The 18044-nt window shown below is 39.8% G+C and overlaps 1 protein-coding gene across 6 annotated transcripts in view; it reads right to left on the bottom strand.

Moving 5' to 3' along the window:
• The window catches only part of mef2aa (myocyte enhancer factor 2aa), a 67828-nt gene that overhangs the window by 19920 nt on the left and 29864 nt on the right, over nt 1-18044 (bottom strand). For all 6 annotated transcript variants that reach the window (XM_080873058.1, XM_080873061.1, XM_080873057.1 and 3 more), the window contains exon 3: nt 17512-17715. In XM_080873058.1, coding sequence (XP_080729184.1) covers nt 17512-17715 — 204 coding nt within the window. The remainder of the gene's footprint in view (nt 1-17511; nt 17716-18044) is intronic.

Below are 18044 nucleotides of genomic sequence, written 5' to 3' on the forward strand. Positions count from 1 at the left end.
CTGCACAAAACGACTCTACAGCTGAGCACACCTAGTCTGCAAATTAGTATGGTTGGCACTTGCATACTCTGATCAAAGTTAATGAATGTGCGATTATCAAAAATTGGTTACATATGCTTATTTGTGCAGGTCATTGAGAAATTATAGCAACATAAGGTGGTCCAGTGTGATGTTATAAAGAGCCTATTCTAACTTTAGCGAGGTAAGAAACATGCCATGAAACTAAGCTCTTTTGCTCACTTTCATACAGGCTATTCTCTGCTCCTCATTACAGCTCTGAAAAGCAGTGTTAACAAGACTTGCTGACAGCATGTGACAGTTTGTGATATCTAGGCAGTGTACATCAAAACATGATTTATGCGAGGCTCCCAAGACTTCTCTATCAGGCTGCTGCAGGTCCACAGCAGCACCCTGCCCCATCTTGAAGACCTCGTGTCTACAGGAAGGTCACTGACTCCTGTGGATGTAGGGGTTACAGTGCACACCAGAGGAAAGGAACCTACACACACTAATGAGACCTTACTCTCTTGTTTCTGGTCTTCATCATGCAGCAAAGTGGAAAATGTGTGTCTGTGTGTGTGAGAGAGAGAAAAACAGAAACTATGTGAGTAGGAGTGTGCGGTGCATATGTGCAATGTCTGTACGTTGTGTGTGTGTGTGTGTGTGTGTGTGTGTAAATGTGGTGAGGGGAATGGGGGAGGGGGGGTTTCTACAGCTGCTACATCCTCTGACAGCGATGTGACAGTACGTTTAGGTCTGTGCAGACAATGTGGCTAACCTAGCAGTTCTCACCACAACCTCAGTGTAAGTCACATTTCCTAAAACCTGTGTTGTATGAGACTCCTGCATAATACAATTTCTCATTAAAACTAGACCACTTTAAACACCCGACTGCTCCTCCAGTTTTCGTGTACATTTTCTTTTTGAGGGATGTATATTTTAAAACCCAGTAACAATGTTGGTATGCAACATGCAATGAGAGAAATTAAGCTGTGCATAGCTGAGATCGAAATGAGGAAGTTCAGAAAGAAAGAAACAACAACAAAAAAACACCCACATCTCTTTAAACGTTAAGTGTACATAGTGCCCAAAGGAGCACAAGAGAGAGAAGTCCTCTGGATAATGAATGACCAGCACTGTACCACAGATGCATTACTGTTTGGTGTGGTACAGAGTGGAGGCATTCTTCTCATTCTAAGAAAACGCCTTGCTGGTTCATTTCCTGTTTACTGAACGCAACCCCCTTTAGTTAGTGTCCTGAAAGGCCTGTGTTTACTGGGGTTAAGCTATGCACTTTCTCCACCAGTGAGCCAAAGATCTGATCTCAACCTGCTAATTTAAGTTCCAACCTGCTCATTATGGGAATATCTTGGTCGGATTGGTCGGGCACGGCTGTGCGAGATGGGCAGGGTTGCTCCACTTTCACAACAAGCCTGGCCAACCTTCAGTACACCACACCCACTAGTCCAAGCCTTTTAGGGAGGGGTAGCAGAAGCAGAGTGGGCGAGCAAGAACCAAATAGCAGTCAAGGGCAGGCGGGACTCAGATGTGTTTTATGATACATGACACGAGTCACTACAATACATATTATCTTCAAAGAGATGTACTAGAAGGTGTCGTGTTGTGCAACAGTTCATCTCTGTACTGTTCTAATGAATGCAATATTGAAGTGCAAGTAAAGCATGGCTGTAATTCTTTTTTTAAATTACTTGGCATGTTTTCGGGTGCCCCCCCACAGACACTGCCTACAGCTCTCAGTAAACGGATCACTAAATGAGCACATGGCCAAACAGGTGCTCCTCTTCCAAACACCTGTCAAGACCTGGCTCCCCATGCCAGCCAATCAGAGGCACACTCACGGAGACATAGCCATAGCAGGGACCACATGTATCCCTGAAGGCCCCCCAACCACAGACCAACTTAGTTCTTACATGCCAGTGTAAGACGCTACAGGGTTCTGACACGGAAAAGGAAGAAAATACATGATTAGGAAGCAAAAAACCCACTTTCTCTTTTCCGCATTATGAACAGCTTGTTAAAAGCAGCTTTAAAATGTCTCTCAAATGTTGAATCAAGCTTTGGGGTTCGTACTTTTTGGAAAGTATAGTTGGCTGGATGTGAATGCAGCTGAGGCTGGGATTTTCAGTAGCATGTCTGATGAAAGATACGGCCTGTTTGTTGCGGGAGAAGGTTACAAAGGCTATAGACAAGGGAACTTGTGTAATCTATTCACGAGGCCCTGAGAGGCTCACAAAGATGAGTGGGAACAAGGCCAGCTGCTATTTTCTCACAGTGGTCCAAACCTGTATTGATAGAAATTTGGCTCTTGAAATAAAAATGAGGCTGAGTGGCTGATGACAAAATCTACTGGGTCCTATTGTCTGAGAGTGCATCTATAGTAAGTGTGTCCATCAGTTTGCTTTTGTGATACTTCTCTTAAAAAATATTTTCCATTGCAGGAGGCCTTGAAGCTTCCCTGTCCTGAAGAAAACATTTATCCGTCATTTCCATCTGAGCCCTGACTAATAACCTAGTTGTTACCATGGGAAGCATTCAGCGCAGTAATTGCCTCCTCAGGTTTGCACTGTATGTTCAGCACAGGAAGCAGCAGAGCAGTTAGATCTCACCTTGCGTTCCATTTTGATATGATATCAATATAAATTCTCTTTTTGATTCAATTCTGCGCAATGACACGGACTGCTACTAAAATAAGTGAACTTTGAACAGTTTCTGTGTGTCATTAGGCATGACAGATCATCAGTTTACATCACTATGCTCAATTCTGCCTCCTAGGTTTACTTTTAAGCAGGATTTTCACATTCAACGGGTTAAAAATAAAACCCAAACTATTGCATAAGCCACCTACATCACCTGTTTCTTGAGAAGTACTTTTAGTGAGATGGGTCCAAGCAATTTACTCTGCTGCTGTGAGTCTTGGAAAACCATTTCTTTCTGATGTTCTCCCTCTCTTGTGTCAAGAGAGCTTTCTGCACTTAACTTATTCATGTACTGTACTCTACTGTACATGAATAGAAGGGAGGGTGAAAGGAGAAAGATAGCGGTTAGGTATAAAAGCTAAACTTCAAAACTGTGGGGGGGGGATGGCTGAAAGGAGGGCATGAAGAGGCTGTTTCTGCAGTCTCTTCTATTGTGCCTGCATCACGGCAAAAGGCTATACTTACAGTAGCTTTCACTATTGGAAGAGCTCCGCCTGACCTATGACTGGTTTACCACAGCTCCAATTCAAGGCCCTCTGTGGAAAGACAGTCTGTAGTTATAAACTGGAGTACATCATGAATGTTTAATTCACGTAGTGTTTGTTCAAGCCTCCCCGTTAAAAGCCATATTTTAACGGGTTGCCGTGCCTGAGGCCTCCCCTCACCTCATTCCAGCCGGGTATCTTGGCCCGCTTGCCCTGCAGTGCTGTGAATTAGCCCTTGTGTCCGCCGCTACACTAAGCAAGGTAGCGTGCTAATCCTCATGACATCACTATTGTGTCCAGGCCGTTCCATCTAATGTGCTTATCAAAGGGCTTCTTTGAGCGTTAACGTACTAGGAAATCAGCATGGGGAGGTGGCTTATAGGAAGGCTTTTATCTACTAAGGGATATTTCTGCTCTTATATAACATCTTAACAATCTTTCAGTGCCGCCATGTTCCCTTTCCTCTCTGGTGGTGCTGTAGTCTTCACTCAAGGGGAATAAACACTTCCTCAGGTCGGTCTTTAGCCGCTGTTTGAAACTGTCCAGCACTGGGTTACTAGGAATCCATTTTTCTCCATTTCCTACCACATACTGTGAGACTAGAGCAAGGAGATTTTAGATAAGGAGTCCTCTGTAATTCCCAGACATATCTTGTTTAATCTCATGACCATTAAACATTACAGAGTGGAGTGATATCAGGATATGAGACTGGATTCATGTCCTTCCTTTAGCACAGTCCATTGTCTAGTTACTCAGTGGACAGGAAGAGCGAACAGGAGGGGGCAACTTGACTGCCTACATTACACTTTGACATTGTTCTCTTGCAGCTGTTAGAAAAACAACATAAATAGTGCGATTCAATCCCACCTGAAAGTAGTGACAATGGAAGACAACAATGATGTAAGGCCTCAAAGTCAGTGGACCATAAGTCGAAAGTGGCAATGCTTGTTAAATAAAATCGTGACAGACAGATAGACATCAGGCAAACCTCTTATATTTTACTGCAAATGATTACCTGCATTTGGTTGACTAGATTCCCAATTTAATATAGTCCATTGATTTTACTGAATGAGGAGTAATTGCTGTGCAGTGAGCAGTCCCTTCAGAGCTTTCTGCTCTGAGACTGTGGTGAATGACTGATGTGACAAAGCTATTAGCTGCCAGAGTCAGAGAGAACAGTCTCAATCAGTGGACTGCATATTTTCAGTATAGACAAGAGGGAATTAAACTACAAATTGAGGATAAAGGCAAACCAATGTCATCATTATCTACAGATTAAAAAGAATGAGAACAAGCACCCTGTGCCCACGTGAAAGTAGTGGCACACATAAAAACTGAACAAACTCTAACAAACACAAGATCCTTCAAACCATTTCAATCTCAGGCTCTTCATCTCCCTCTTTCTCTGGTCATTGAGTGGATCATTAGCTGTCAGAGCCATTGAAACCATACCCCCAACCCTGAACTCCCATTCCTGCTCGCCTCTAAAATATTCATAAGGACAATTAGGAGTTCCGATAAGGCGAGTACGAAGGGCTGGGGGGCGTGCGGCAGAGAGGGCAGGATGTGCCAGCAGGACGTCTGTTCTGCAACACTCTATACCCAGACCACAGACCTGTCCTCATCAATCTGAGACACAGCAGCCTCCCTCTTTGCTCCCAGTCAGGCCGGGCAGTCGGGGGGAAGGTGGCACTGTGCCAGCTAACCCCCCCCATCCCAGCAGGCTTTGCTCTGTCCTTGCCCCTGGGCAGGAGGGGTTGGCTGCACAGCATGCACAATAGGAGGAGGGGGGCACAAGGGCAAAGTGATTGTTGCACGAACTAACTCACAGAAGCTGTTTTGAACGAAAGCAAGGTCACTGAAGAACATCGAGGGTGGAGTCGATGGCTTGAGGTTCTACTAATCTTTATCATAACTAGTATCGCTGTTGATCTGTAACTAGATCAAACCAAATTAGGCCAGCTTAGTGTATGACCTATTTCATGTGGTTCGTGCCATAGTTGATGACAGGTATGTGGTTTGAGCTCAGTTTTGAGGCACTATGGTACACAGAATTTGTGTTATTTGCTATGAAATATATAGTAAAGTAAAATCATGACACCACAAATGTTATAAAAAGCAATTAAAGCTAAAAAAAAAAAAAAAAAAGGGAAAAAAAGGAAAACAATTTCCTGCTAAATAACAGGTACAGAAGGAAACATTTTTTAGAGTAAATACATGAGAATAAAATGTTGAAAGAAATCATGTCCATTATGTTGAACAGAAGAAATAAAATGTCTGATGACAAAGAAATCTAAGTTAATTTCTGGTGAATAAATTCCAAGGGCAGCTATGCCTCTGCAGTGACTTTAAAAGAACAATTCACAGTAAGCGAAGACAGGTTGGGGTGCTTTGATGCTAGGTGCAAGAAAAAAGCCAAACAAAGTCAAAATGCATAATAATGTAATCTATTTCTCAACAATCGATCTAACAAGTTTAAAAAATACCATCTAAGCACTGGTGCCAAAAAACATGTCCATCAATAGTTATCTAGGCTTTCTGAAGGTCTTTAAAAGTTCTTTGGGTATCTGCTGCGTACTGACTAATTTTCAGTCCAGTCCTTATACCTCAGCATTTTCACAAGAATACACTTCTCTTTGTTAAACCACTTAAAACTGACCAATGAGGCAGTCAAGCATAAAAAAGACATTTAATTAAAGGGTTGAACCACTTTGTGCCTACACATAACAAAAAACTAAACAATTTTATATTACATATATTTTGTATTTTTAGGCACTTTGTTACTAGCAGCCTAATGCAAAAATATTATTTTATTAAATCTATTAAAAAATGCCAATGAGAACACAGTTATTCCCAAATATCTGAGGAAACTGGAGATGTGGAGGACGTCAGAAGACATAACAGGCCTAAAGAACTATCCACAATAGATGAAATGTATCTGAAAGTATACCACACTTTACTGTCCTGAAGAAACAGGTGATTTACAGGCTCTGTTTTTGCCTTATATACGGCTCATGTATGTTTGAACATGTTTCAATAAACTTTACACCTATTTTTCATTTTCCTAGCAAAATAAAAAAGACATTTGTGGTGACGCTACTTTTTCACAAAAATCAGATAAAAACAACTTTTAACACTGAAATTTTTTAATGAGTATAAAAATATAACTCTCTCCTTAGTTAACTGAAGTGTGTTCAGTTGAACAGGCAAAGGAGCTTGCAAAGAAAAGCGTCTGGACTTCTTTAAGTTGCTTGAAGACGTTTCACCTCTCATCCGAGAAGCTTCTTCAGTTCTAAGGTCAAATGGTGGAGAGTCCCAGATATATACCTAGTGGGAGTGACCCCCCACAGAGGGACAAAAGGACCCCCTGATGATCCTCTAATCGCCTGAGCCAAGGCGTGGGTCCCAATCAGCCAGAGTTTCGGGTGTGTTCATTGTGAAACCTGGCCCCACCTTATCATGCGAATTCCTGAGGTCAGATGGCCCAGGATGTGAGTGGGCGTTAAGGCGTCTGGGAAGGGATCTCAAAACTGGATTATAGATGGCAGAGAGTTGGTGTCGTAAACCCCCGCCTCTGTTCAAAGATGGTCGCTCACAGTGGACATAGATGGCTTCTTTCACTCCTCTTTCAAACCATCTGTCCTCTCTGTCCAAAATGTGAACATTGGCATCCTCGAAAGAGTGACCTTTGTCCTTTAGATGCAGATGGACTGCTGAGTCTTGTCCTGTGGAGGTGGCTCTTCTGTGTTGTGCCATGCGCTTGTGAAGTGGCTGTTTGGTCTCTCCAATGTAGAGGTCTGAGCATTCCTCGCTGCACTGTACAGCATACACCACATTGCTAAGTTTGTGTTTTGGCGTTTTGTCTTTCGGGTGAACCAGTTTCTGTCTGAGCGTGTTGCTGGGTCTGAAATACACTGGGATGTCATGCTTGGAGAAAACTCTCCTCAGTTGAACACACTTGAAACCCTTGAGTCCTAGTAAGCTCACTGGAAAGTACTGTTTAGAATAAGACACAGTGTCTTGTGGTCCTTGTTGTTGTTGTATCTCTTTTCATTAGATGCTCACTAAAAGACCCTCCGTTTGAAATGACACATATGCAACGTAGTTGAGAGGGTGGAAAAAGAGCTCTGACGTCAATGAGGCACGACATGAGCCAAAAGCAAAAATCTCTTAGCAGTAACCTGGTAACAGGAATCGCATACACACACAGCCGAGTCATAATAAAACAATGAGATGTAGTACATGATGGATTTAAAATGCACAGAAAAACAGTGCTTGATTATGGAGTAAAGCCAGTCAGCAATTCAAAAGACAACTACAGAAAAGGGATACTGCTAGTTACCCAATAATCAAACTACATTTCAAGATGCCATTGGGTAACAACTACTTAAAGTATCAGTTCCACAGCAGAGCACACGTGTTAGAGAGTCACCTATAGCTTAACCATATATCTGCATGAGCATTGCAACATCTGTTTTATTACACTACAAAAGAAGACCGATGACCTTTTTTCGCTAAAAGCCCAGAGGAAAAGGAGTCCTTGTCCTATAAAAAGTGGCACTTCTGAAACACAGCGTGTTGCTTGCAACAGAACCATTAATACTGCTCGCTGTGGCACGAGAAGACCTTTCAGAAAACTCTCATCAGACTCCTTTGTGAGAGATATGAAGACATCAAGTGGCATAAGCTAAGTACTTATTTAGATAGAGTTTACTTTTACACTTTGCCCCACATTGGGTATCTCTACTCTAAATATACTGTAGACTCTCTGAGGCTATAAAATTTATACCCTCTGTTGGAACTATAAATGTATCAGAAGTATTCTAGTAGTCCAAAATAAATCGTCCGCTTTTACTATAAAATGTGTGAGTTTATTTTTATCTCATCCCACTGCACTAATCTGAAAATAACTTCTTATCTTGTATGTATATAACAGTTAGTATGTTGGCTCTGACACTCAACAAAAGTTAACTGTAGAGCCGACCTGGCCGGAAACACAGGTCCAAAGGTTAAATGTCTGCCCTCAGATACAAAACCCCCGCCAAAAAACAGTCTGTGCACACAGACAGGAAGAAGTGCATCATCTTAACAACACTGTTTGTTTATATGTACGCCAAATGAAGAGGCGATAATGGGATTTCAGAAATACTAATTAATGGCTGCCTTTGTTGCTACATTATCAACCTCTCCAGAGACAACAGACTGACTGACAGGTTTCATATTTATGTGGCAACAAGGAGAAGACACTAAAATAAAAACTAAAAAAATAAATACATTTTCATTATTACAATGCAGTATCACCGAAAACTTCTATTAACTCAAAACAAAAACTTCCAAAACACAATAACATCATATTTAGGTTGGTCTGCAGTATTGTATGTGACCTACAGTTATTAAGTATAAAAAATAATTTTAATATCACTTCAATAAGTCATAGAAGCCCCAAACTACATGTATTTTTTTTCTGTAATATTAAAAATGGGCTGGCTGAAAATTTCACATATATTGAAAAGCCCTGGAAAATCAACATCAACCCAATAAATCTATGTCAACAGCAATGACATTTGATTTAGCTTAAAAGGGATATCTCATCACTGCTGCTGTGAGGTCTGTGGCGAAACACCAAAAAGGATGATGATGGTGCAGATAAAGGGTAAAGTAGAAAGATACTGGTGAAGGGCTGAGGCAGATATTGAGCTTTGCAGAGAACTGAGAATGAAGTCATTAAACCGGTCTATTTATTTATTCCTTTAAATAGCGCTCATTGCAGAGAACACAGCAACTTGTGCTTGTTTTGCCTCTTTTCAGACAACAGGGAAATTCTGTCAAAATCAAAACATTTTCACCAGCATATCATATATATATATTTGAAATATCATATATTATATATCATCATAATATATCATATATTAATGTATACACATTACTGTAAACACACCAGAAAAGTATGGATACTACCAACTTACAGAGAGAGCAAAAGAGAAAACTAATAAATGAATGCTATGTCTTTATGTTTTTCATGACAGCAGAATATAGAAACACTTAACAGCAAACTAAAAAAAAAAATAAACATACAAAAAAAAACAACTTTCTGCAGAAATGAAACCAAGACAATGAAAAATCTTTAAACATGCATAAAAACTTTGACTGGTGTCAGGTACAAGTAATAATCCAAACAACAATTAAAACTAGTATTACTGAGTGGCTATCTGTTCACTTAATATAGCCACCCGACACTTAGCACAAACATTGTGTTGTTGAAAATAAAATTCTATACTAATTCAGTTCTCCCCAATTCTAAATTTCAGTTAAGTAAATATATCTGTGTAGCTGAACTTGAACGACTTAATGTTACAATTGCAAAACTGACCATATATCATTCAAAATACCACCACCCGTTTTTCTAACCTGGAGAAATTCTCTCATTTTCCAAACAGAAAAGTATGCTATGTGTGTTAACTTGTTGTGAAAAAGACTCTTTTTCATCGGTATGAATAACTTTCATAATGTGTACGTGTGTGGGCAGCACATACCTATTACTATATTACTTAAGTGACCAATGAATGAACAGTGCAATAACTGCAGTATCCACCAAACACATTTTGTAGCCTATGAGATAATACCTGAGAGATAAAGAAACAAGCAAGTATCGTAGGGCTAAAGAAAAAGCATGAATAGAAATAAATAATCATTTTATTGCCCTTAAAATATGTTTGGATATAAAACTTTTGGATGTCTAAAAAGAAATTTATATTAATGTGTTTTTTTATTTAAACACTGTGACATAAAACATAAAAATCTCACTACCACATTTCTGTCACACTATGAAATTCCTGAAGAAACTAGAATTTTTATCTCTCTATTGTCTCCACTAATCAGCCAAGTTGCAGCAGAAGTTGCAAAGAAATTCATGCTGTTGCAGTAAAGCTGACTTTTAATCTTTTCAATTTGTGTTCAAAAGATTTCAATTACACGTGTCAGAAATTGTGTGCTCAGACCGCTCTGAATGCTTGGTTTTTCAAAGGGATTTTTTTAACTCTTAGCTCTAATTGACATCAAAGAAAGGTGATGGCCTTAATATAGTCTGCTTGCACAAGACGGCCAATCACTTGGAAGTTGGCTTAATTGAGCTTGTTTCAGACCAAGGGGCTGCACCAAGGCCCACTAGAGGGTAAATCGTGAATAAGGAATGATGTAAATCTAGAATAAAAGTGCAGAAACAGAAATGAGCATAATAGGAGCACTTTAAATTATGACCATGTTTAGTGAGGTTAAAACTGTCCTTGACCTTGAACTTCTATTTCTAATCAGTTCATGTCTGAGTCCAAGTGGATTTTTGTGCTATATGTGATAAAATACTTCCAGGTGATCGATTCTAATTATTTGCAAGACTGGGATCGACATGAGGTCAGAGACCTTGACCTTTGACCACTAAAATTAAAAATTTTAAACCCTAACTCCAGGTGAGCTAATCCCACCACGACTGCCGCCAGTGCAGATGCACGAAATATAAATTTCAATCTACTAGGGCTGCTCAATTAATCGAATTTTAATCACGATTACGATCTGGGCTTTCAACGATCATTAAAAATGACTGAGCCGATTATTAGCCCCTCCCTCATTTATCCGCGACACCTTAAAAGCCGGTCCGTGAAAATATTGTCGGGCATAAACCGGTCCGTGGCGCAAAAAAGGGTGGAGACCGCTGATTAAGAGGACCCGAGGGAAGCTCGGAAAGCTAAGCAGAAGTTATTTGGAGAGTGACTGCCGTTGGTTGAAAAGAGTTAAAAAAAAAAAAAACTTCAGTGGTGTTGCACACTATTTTATATTATTTTTTTAAAGTCATTGTTAACCCTTTAAAGCCGGTCAGAGCAGCATGCTCCGTTTTGCGTAACTATTTTTAAATCCCTGTAGAACCTGAACCGTGTAAGCTAGCGCAATAATTTGTTTTGCATATGAAACCGGAGGAGTTGTACTTACATCTGTTGCCATCAGCTTGTCCTCGGTCACGGTTTCGTTCCACATATAGCTTTGCAAAAACTGCATAAAAAGCGCTTGCAGCAACAAAAACATAATATTCCAGAAACACGCTTTGCCGTTCCTATCAGCTGTTCGTAACACTTCCCACAGTGAAATGATGCACATACTGTTTTCTTTGCAAATTTGCATCATAGGATTGTTTTTTGTTTTTCCTGCAGTATATAAAAATTGCTGTATCTCCAAAATAAAACTATGAAGACACTCAAAATAAATTTCCTGTGGTGGGAAACTATTTTTTGCAACTTTATTGTATTTAAAGTTTTGAGGGATAAACCTCTTAAACTTCTCCAAGTAGAAATATATGTAAACAAAACAAAAGCGATTTTCAATTTTTTTTGTAGTTCATTGCACTTTTTTGCAATTTATGTAATTACTATGCACTTAATGCATACATATTATTAAAATATGGGCTATAACAGTTGTATTGATGTATAGCAACTTGAAATGCTCCCACAAATGGCACTACAGCCTGTAAAAAAAATAAATAAAAATAATATAAGCTCTGGTGGACTTGGTTCTATAGTAGGTCTTAAAGGGTTAAATAAATATCGTCAAATAATCGTGATCTCAATTTCAGTGAAAATAATCGTGATTATCATTTTTGCCATAATCGAGCAGCCCTACAATCTACTGTTAGCTAACATTTCAAGGTCTCTCTATAAACGTGAAGCTTCTGTCAGAGTTGTTTTCAGTTTTATTTATTTGTCATATGCAAGTTAGCACAGGGTCAACATTGCAATGAAATGTGTTTGAGTTGTGTGCAGTATGTATTCACCTGTTAACTCTAAATCAAGTATACCACACTTTACTGTTATTTTCTGAGATGTGAGGCTTTACTTTTATAAATTAAGATTCATTTTGAAATCAATACGTCGAGATATAAAAACATGCAATTTCAACAGTGCATGTTGCTCAGCAGCAATCTACACGACATATAATTGGCAAGACATCATCTTGAGTAAATCATGTAGCACTAATAGCAATTTAAAGCACAATTATAAATACACGCTCAGGACAAGCTGCCTCTGGTACTTGGAGTAGTTTCACCAATTCACTCTGATATTCAAGTATTTGTTCTTGCTGTTAAAACCAACACAAATAATCTGCACAGCACAATATCCTAGACAGACTTCAGAGTTGACTGAGTGCTGATCTATTAAATATTTGCAAGACTAAAGCTCTTTTCTCTCATAAATATTTGATCAGTAATTCTGGTGATGAAGGGTGAGAACAAATTCAAATGCAATTTGTGTTGGGCTTTTTTTCCCCCATGTAAAACAAATAAAGTATTAAACAAAGCCGGAGCCACAGCCTGACTTTGTTAACACATTTGCTAAAGTAATATATTTTTTCAATTTTAATCTGAGCACCTGATCTGATCTCTCTGATCTCTGATCAGCTCTTTGGAAATTATTCATTCTGTCAAAAAGAAGTCGTTCAAAGATAAAAATCACAGCTTTTTCAAGTGTAGTTTGAAGCGTTCATTTTTAAGAAATGTCTGTAAAAAAGAAGCCTTCTTTGAGTAAAAGGACTCTCCGCTATTTCTCTACTCTCATAAAGTAATAAATAAGAAATCGCATTCACTGAATGGAGGCTTAAGACAGTTTTCTGCTTGTTTTTTTTCTCATGTTCTTCCATCTCTCTTCCTTAATCCCCCCATCCATACACCCCCGGCCCATTCCCCAGCCTCCATTTCCAATGAGCCACCAGCAGGAGGATAATTGATCAATCATGCTAATTGAAGAGTCTGGACAGCTAGACCACCATAGCAGATGTGCCAATTTGCATTCATTAGGATAGAAATGAGCCTTAATCACTGCTCAGCCTTTGATTGACGAACATAAATATCTCCTGTCTGAAACTCCCGGTGCCCATTCAGCCCAAAGCTTTTCAAGGGATTCATTCTATAACTGGTAATAATATTTATTTTGCTTTGAGCTGTAAATCACAGAAAAAAAACCCACTTGCGAGGCACAGCTCATCACTTAATGCAATGATCGTCTCCATCATTTAAAGTGTAACACGCAGAATGAGGAGAAATTAAACCTTGAATTGTGATAAATGCATGCGTAGCTTTTGTCGTCGCGAAATCTACAGCACACAATGTGTGACATTCAGTAATGGTCAACATTTACATACCTTATTAATACAGCTCAGTTTATGACAAAAGTTCATAGTGATCATGAAATAAAGCCTAATGGAAATTACCTGATAATTCTGTGCTCATTTCCTCTCACTGTACTGGTCTTGTGAGACGGGGGGACTGCTCATTCATAAATACAGAAGGAATTGTCCCTTTCGCCCGAGTCACAATAACAATGACCATCTCTCTTTATTATGAGTATGATAAGCAGAATTTCCCTATGAATGATCTCACGCTGTTTATTCTCAGAAACCATCAGGGTAAAAGACATGAAAAGGAGCGCTAAAAAGTCACTTCTTTGCATATAGCACTCTCCGGGTATTTAAAAGGTATCGGTATTTCACTCCGAGCGCATTCCTGAAATTTGATTATAGTCTATTCACAACCTTGATTTCATCAGATTAGAATTAAGTGTCAATTAATGTTTATTCCATGTGTCTGCAAACCTGATTAATGCTAACCTATACCATATACCTTAATTGCATCGAATTGCTTAAATAGGGGACAGATTGATGCCAAATTATGCCTGTGAAGTTAATATCTTATTTCAAGGTTTCTCCTGGAGAGACACAGGGATCTTTCTGTGTGCAGAAACACAGCGTGAGGTTATAGCAGAGCACAAATCTCATTAGCTCCACAAGCGGAGACGAGAGTAAGACTAAATATTATTAGATTAATCTAATGACTAACAGCAGCATTTTCATTTGTGGAATAAACAGAATTCAATAAGTAACACAATAGAAACAACACCATGGAAACTTCATTCAGGAATACCCGACTTAGTCCACTGTTACATTGAATAACCCTAATGCATGAGAATACGCTGAGACAACATGAGCTATAAATGCTAAATAAGTCGTCTTTATTTACAGTAAGAGACACTGCTGGTAGTCACTCAGGCCATGTGATTCTGGCAAAATTATTTATTTAACAAATTAAAACAGTAGCTTGTATAAAAACACCCACAGTAAAAGCGGTGAAAGGTTTGTTTGATGCACACAGGTGAATTCATAAAAAGACAGATTTTACACCACTGCTCACCCTCGCCTGGAGTGACGGTAAGGTTAGCACATGCAGACAAGAACTACCAACACACACACACACACACAACCAGGGTAGAAAAATCTGAGCCTACTGCTCTGCTTTGGACTGCGAGCCAAGTTTGAGACAAAGTCCATAGCCCTCCACTGGGTTATCAAACTGTGGCCAAGGCATGCATCCATCTGTGGAAAACATGGAGACTGTTCTCTCACACTGCACAGCCCAGCCTTTATCTACAGATGGTACTACTGAGCAAGAATGTGACCTTTGATTTGGTTTCTCACATGGAAAGGTCTTACCAATGAAAAGTGGGTGAGCATTTTTCTTTCCTCCAAAACAGGACAAATGAGCACATGGCTGTTTTTATAGCAAAGACTTGTTTAACACAATTTAAAAATTTAGATAAGTGTCCCGTGTAAGTGCCCTCATGTGAGGCCTATTTCAGTAGATAAATGAGGAAGGGGTGGATTCTTCCCATTATTATAAATGCATCAGCTCCTCTGTGTAGTGTACAAGGATTTGTACAGCTGTGGTGAAGCACAAAATCTGGGAAAGTGCTCACCAGCAAAGACGGTCAAAAAAAACAGCCGAAATTAGGCTTTCTCTTAAAATATGATCAGATCTGAGCGGGAACTTGTTGGACTGGAAAATAAAGCCAGCACAGAAATGCAAACAAAGCTGCAGTTCCTGAAGTGGCCACTTTTACAGTGGAAATAAACACAGTTTTGGCCTCAAAAGCTCATTTTCCCCTTCATTATGACTGAAACCTCTACATCACTCTATCACAGTTGAGATAGATCCCACCCCCTCACTACCCAGAAATGAACAAGCAGTTAAGAAAATGGATGGATGACAAACTGTTAAATGTATGTATTATGAGCTGTTGACAGGTGAGAGCCACCCAGGCAGCTAGTTAGCGAAACACGCCTCTCCACTGCATAACAAATAACATGGCTCAGTTGTGGCTAATTGTGTTAAATGCAGGGGCGGATCTACTGTGTTGGCATGTGGCTTAAATTGTAACACATGCATATGTGTAAAGAAATGGCTTTGATTTTGCCACCCCATCTGATTTCCATGCCACTCTAAGAAAGTTTCTCTAGATCCGCCCCTGGTTGAAAGCTAAGTGAAGTTCTAGTAAGTTCTAGTACGTTTGCTAGAATTAGCAAATAACTTAGCAATCCATCAAATATGGTCATTTCTGGCTAATGATGATGATTAAAACAATGACAGTCATAATGCTAAAACTGGCACATCAAAACGGGAGTTCATGGGTGACGTCACAGTGGCTAGAACTATCTTCTACATGTATATATACAGTCTATGATTGGGTCATAGCCTCCACACACTATCAGGCTCCTCAGACACAGCTCTCTGAAGAATGAATAGTGAGACAGTGTGTTGATGCTGTTAAGTGGACTGGGTTGGTTACTTCAGCTCTGTTTCACATCTGAACCCTGACCACACAGCTTGCAGGCAGAGGGGCATTTGTTATAAACTGCAAAGACGCTGGCCGAGTGAGCCGGGACAACGGTGGCTTGTTCTCGCCTTTTATACAAAGGGGCAGCTTGATGGGGTCAGCCAGCAGTACTAGGTGGGAAAATCAGCAGGAGAACCAAAAAATGTACATTCCAATTACACCAAGCTGTTCACATAAACATACATGTGCAGACCACAGATAGAGAGCGTGGTGTGGATTGACCCGGCTGATACGTGGTGAAAAAAAATCCCATGACTCTCAGTGCAAGGTGTTTGCGGGAAGTCTTCGTTGTAATAAGACAGCCTCCAGAGTCACAGCAAAAGCAAAACTGTGGTCACTGTTATGTAAGGAAAGTATTTATGTATTTTTTATGCAGGTGAGCCCTTGCTCTGCTCTGAGGGCCCCTGATGGAGGAGTGACTGCATGAGTGTACGGATGCCAGAACACTCTTGTGCAGCTCTGCCAAGCAGGTAATTCACAAGCAGCAGCAGTATAAATAAAAGATAATGGGCCACAGCTGACTCCTTTATGCTGCATGTAATTTCACTAATTCCTCCAAGTGAAAGTCTTTTTTAAACTGGCATTCTTGATTTTTTTTCTATCCAATCTGGCCCATTTTAAACTCTTAATGTCTCTTAATAGTGCAGGAGTAATAAAAATGCTATATGTTTTAGTGGGCAGGTGGCAGTAAAAACAGAGAATTGGGATGTAGCAGTTTGCATGGTCTATTAAAAAGTGTCTTGCTGCAGAAAATTATCATCTAAGTCTATTTCAAATAATAGCAATAAAGATTAATGGGCAACTTCATACTGAGAGTGTGGATTCCATCAATAGGCATTAACATACATTGTGTGTGCTTTCATCTAGTCAGAATGAAGATACCGGCCTCTTAAAGCAGATCTTGAATAAGCTGAGAAACCACACATGTGCCAATGCAAGATGTTTGGAACAGGATGTATCCCTAATTATTCTCATTTACTTTGGCTTTTACGCTTTTGGCTGACAGTTTTGTATGCTGGCATAACAAGTGGCTTACTCTTCCGCTAGTTGCTGGGCATGCAGGAGCTGCCAGGAAACCCAAGTGCTTGTTGAGTTTTATAAAGCTGTATGGAATGTACTAAACACTGTATTTCTCTGAAAAAAATACTGCAGCATTGGGCAAGCTAACTGTGTGTACTGAGGAGTAGCCAGAGAGCTGTGCCTTGCAGGTACAGTATCTATGGGAAACAAGGTCAGCAATGGTGGTCGGCAGCTACTGTGTGCATGAGTGTGCAGAGACAGGTTTTCCACGTCAGTTGATGGGCCTACGAGAAGCTGAACTTATCAGAGAGTGCAGACCTCCTGTGCCCTATCTGAATGGTGACTAGAAGGAAACTGCTATTTGTTCCTGACAGCACTTACAAACCAAGCCAATGGTTATCAAAGAATACATACGTCTTTTAAAGTGGAAGCCAAGCAATAAAATAATTTAGCCTGCATAAACCCGAGGATATGTTTTGTATAAAAAAGCATAAGGAAGATAAACTACATGCTCAGTGTGAGGTTAAAATGGCACGGTGTGAAAGAAGTTTTTTATTGCAAATTAAGAAAGCGGTGCTTGCTCACCTCTACAATGTCAGAGTTGGTTCTGCTCTCGTGGGGCTCGTTGTACTCTGTGTATTTCAGCAACACTTTGTCCATGTCTGTGCTGGCGTACTGGAACAGTTTGTTAGAGCTGTTGAAAATGATGAGGGCGATCTCACAGTCACATAGTACGCTCAGCTCATAGGCCTTTTTCATCAAGCCAAACTTCCTCTTTGTGAAGGTAACCTGAGGAAACACAGAAAGCAGCCAACGGAGAACATTTTTATTTGTACACACAGTTTGGTTTAATTTGCACTTTAGCATTCTCATTACAACGAAAAGCTGTAGTCAGTAGTTGCTGTGTGATTATTAGTGGTAAAAGGGGCATTTACATATTTTTTTGAAATACATTTAAAATCTCCACGTAAATGCAGAGAAGTACTATCAACAATAATAATAACAGCCACTGTCAGTGTTGTCTGTAAAACTGCTAGATACTTCTGCATTAAGCCCTGTAAGCAGCGTATAATCGATCCAGGTGGATCTTATAAAGGAATGTTTGTATGTAAACTGTC

Source organism: Rhamphochromis sp. 'chilingali', assembly GCF_963969265.1.
Source record: "Rhamphochromis sp. 'chilingali' genome assembly, chromosome: 2".
In the NCBI taxonomy this organism is placed as follows: domain Eukaryota; kingdom Metazoa; phylum Chordata; class Actinopteri; order Cichliformes; family Cichlidae; genus Rhamphochromis; species Rhamphochromis sp. 'chilingali'.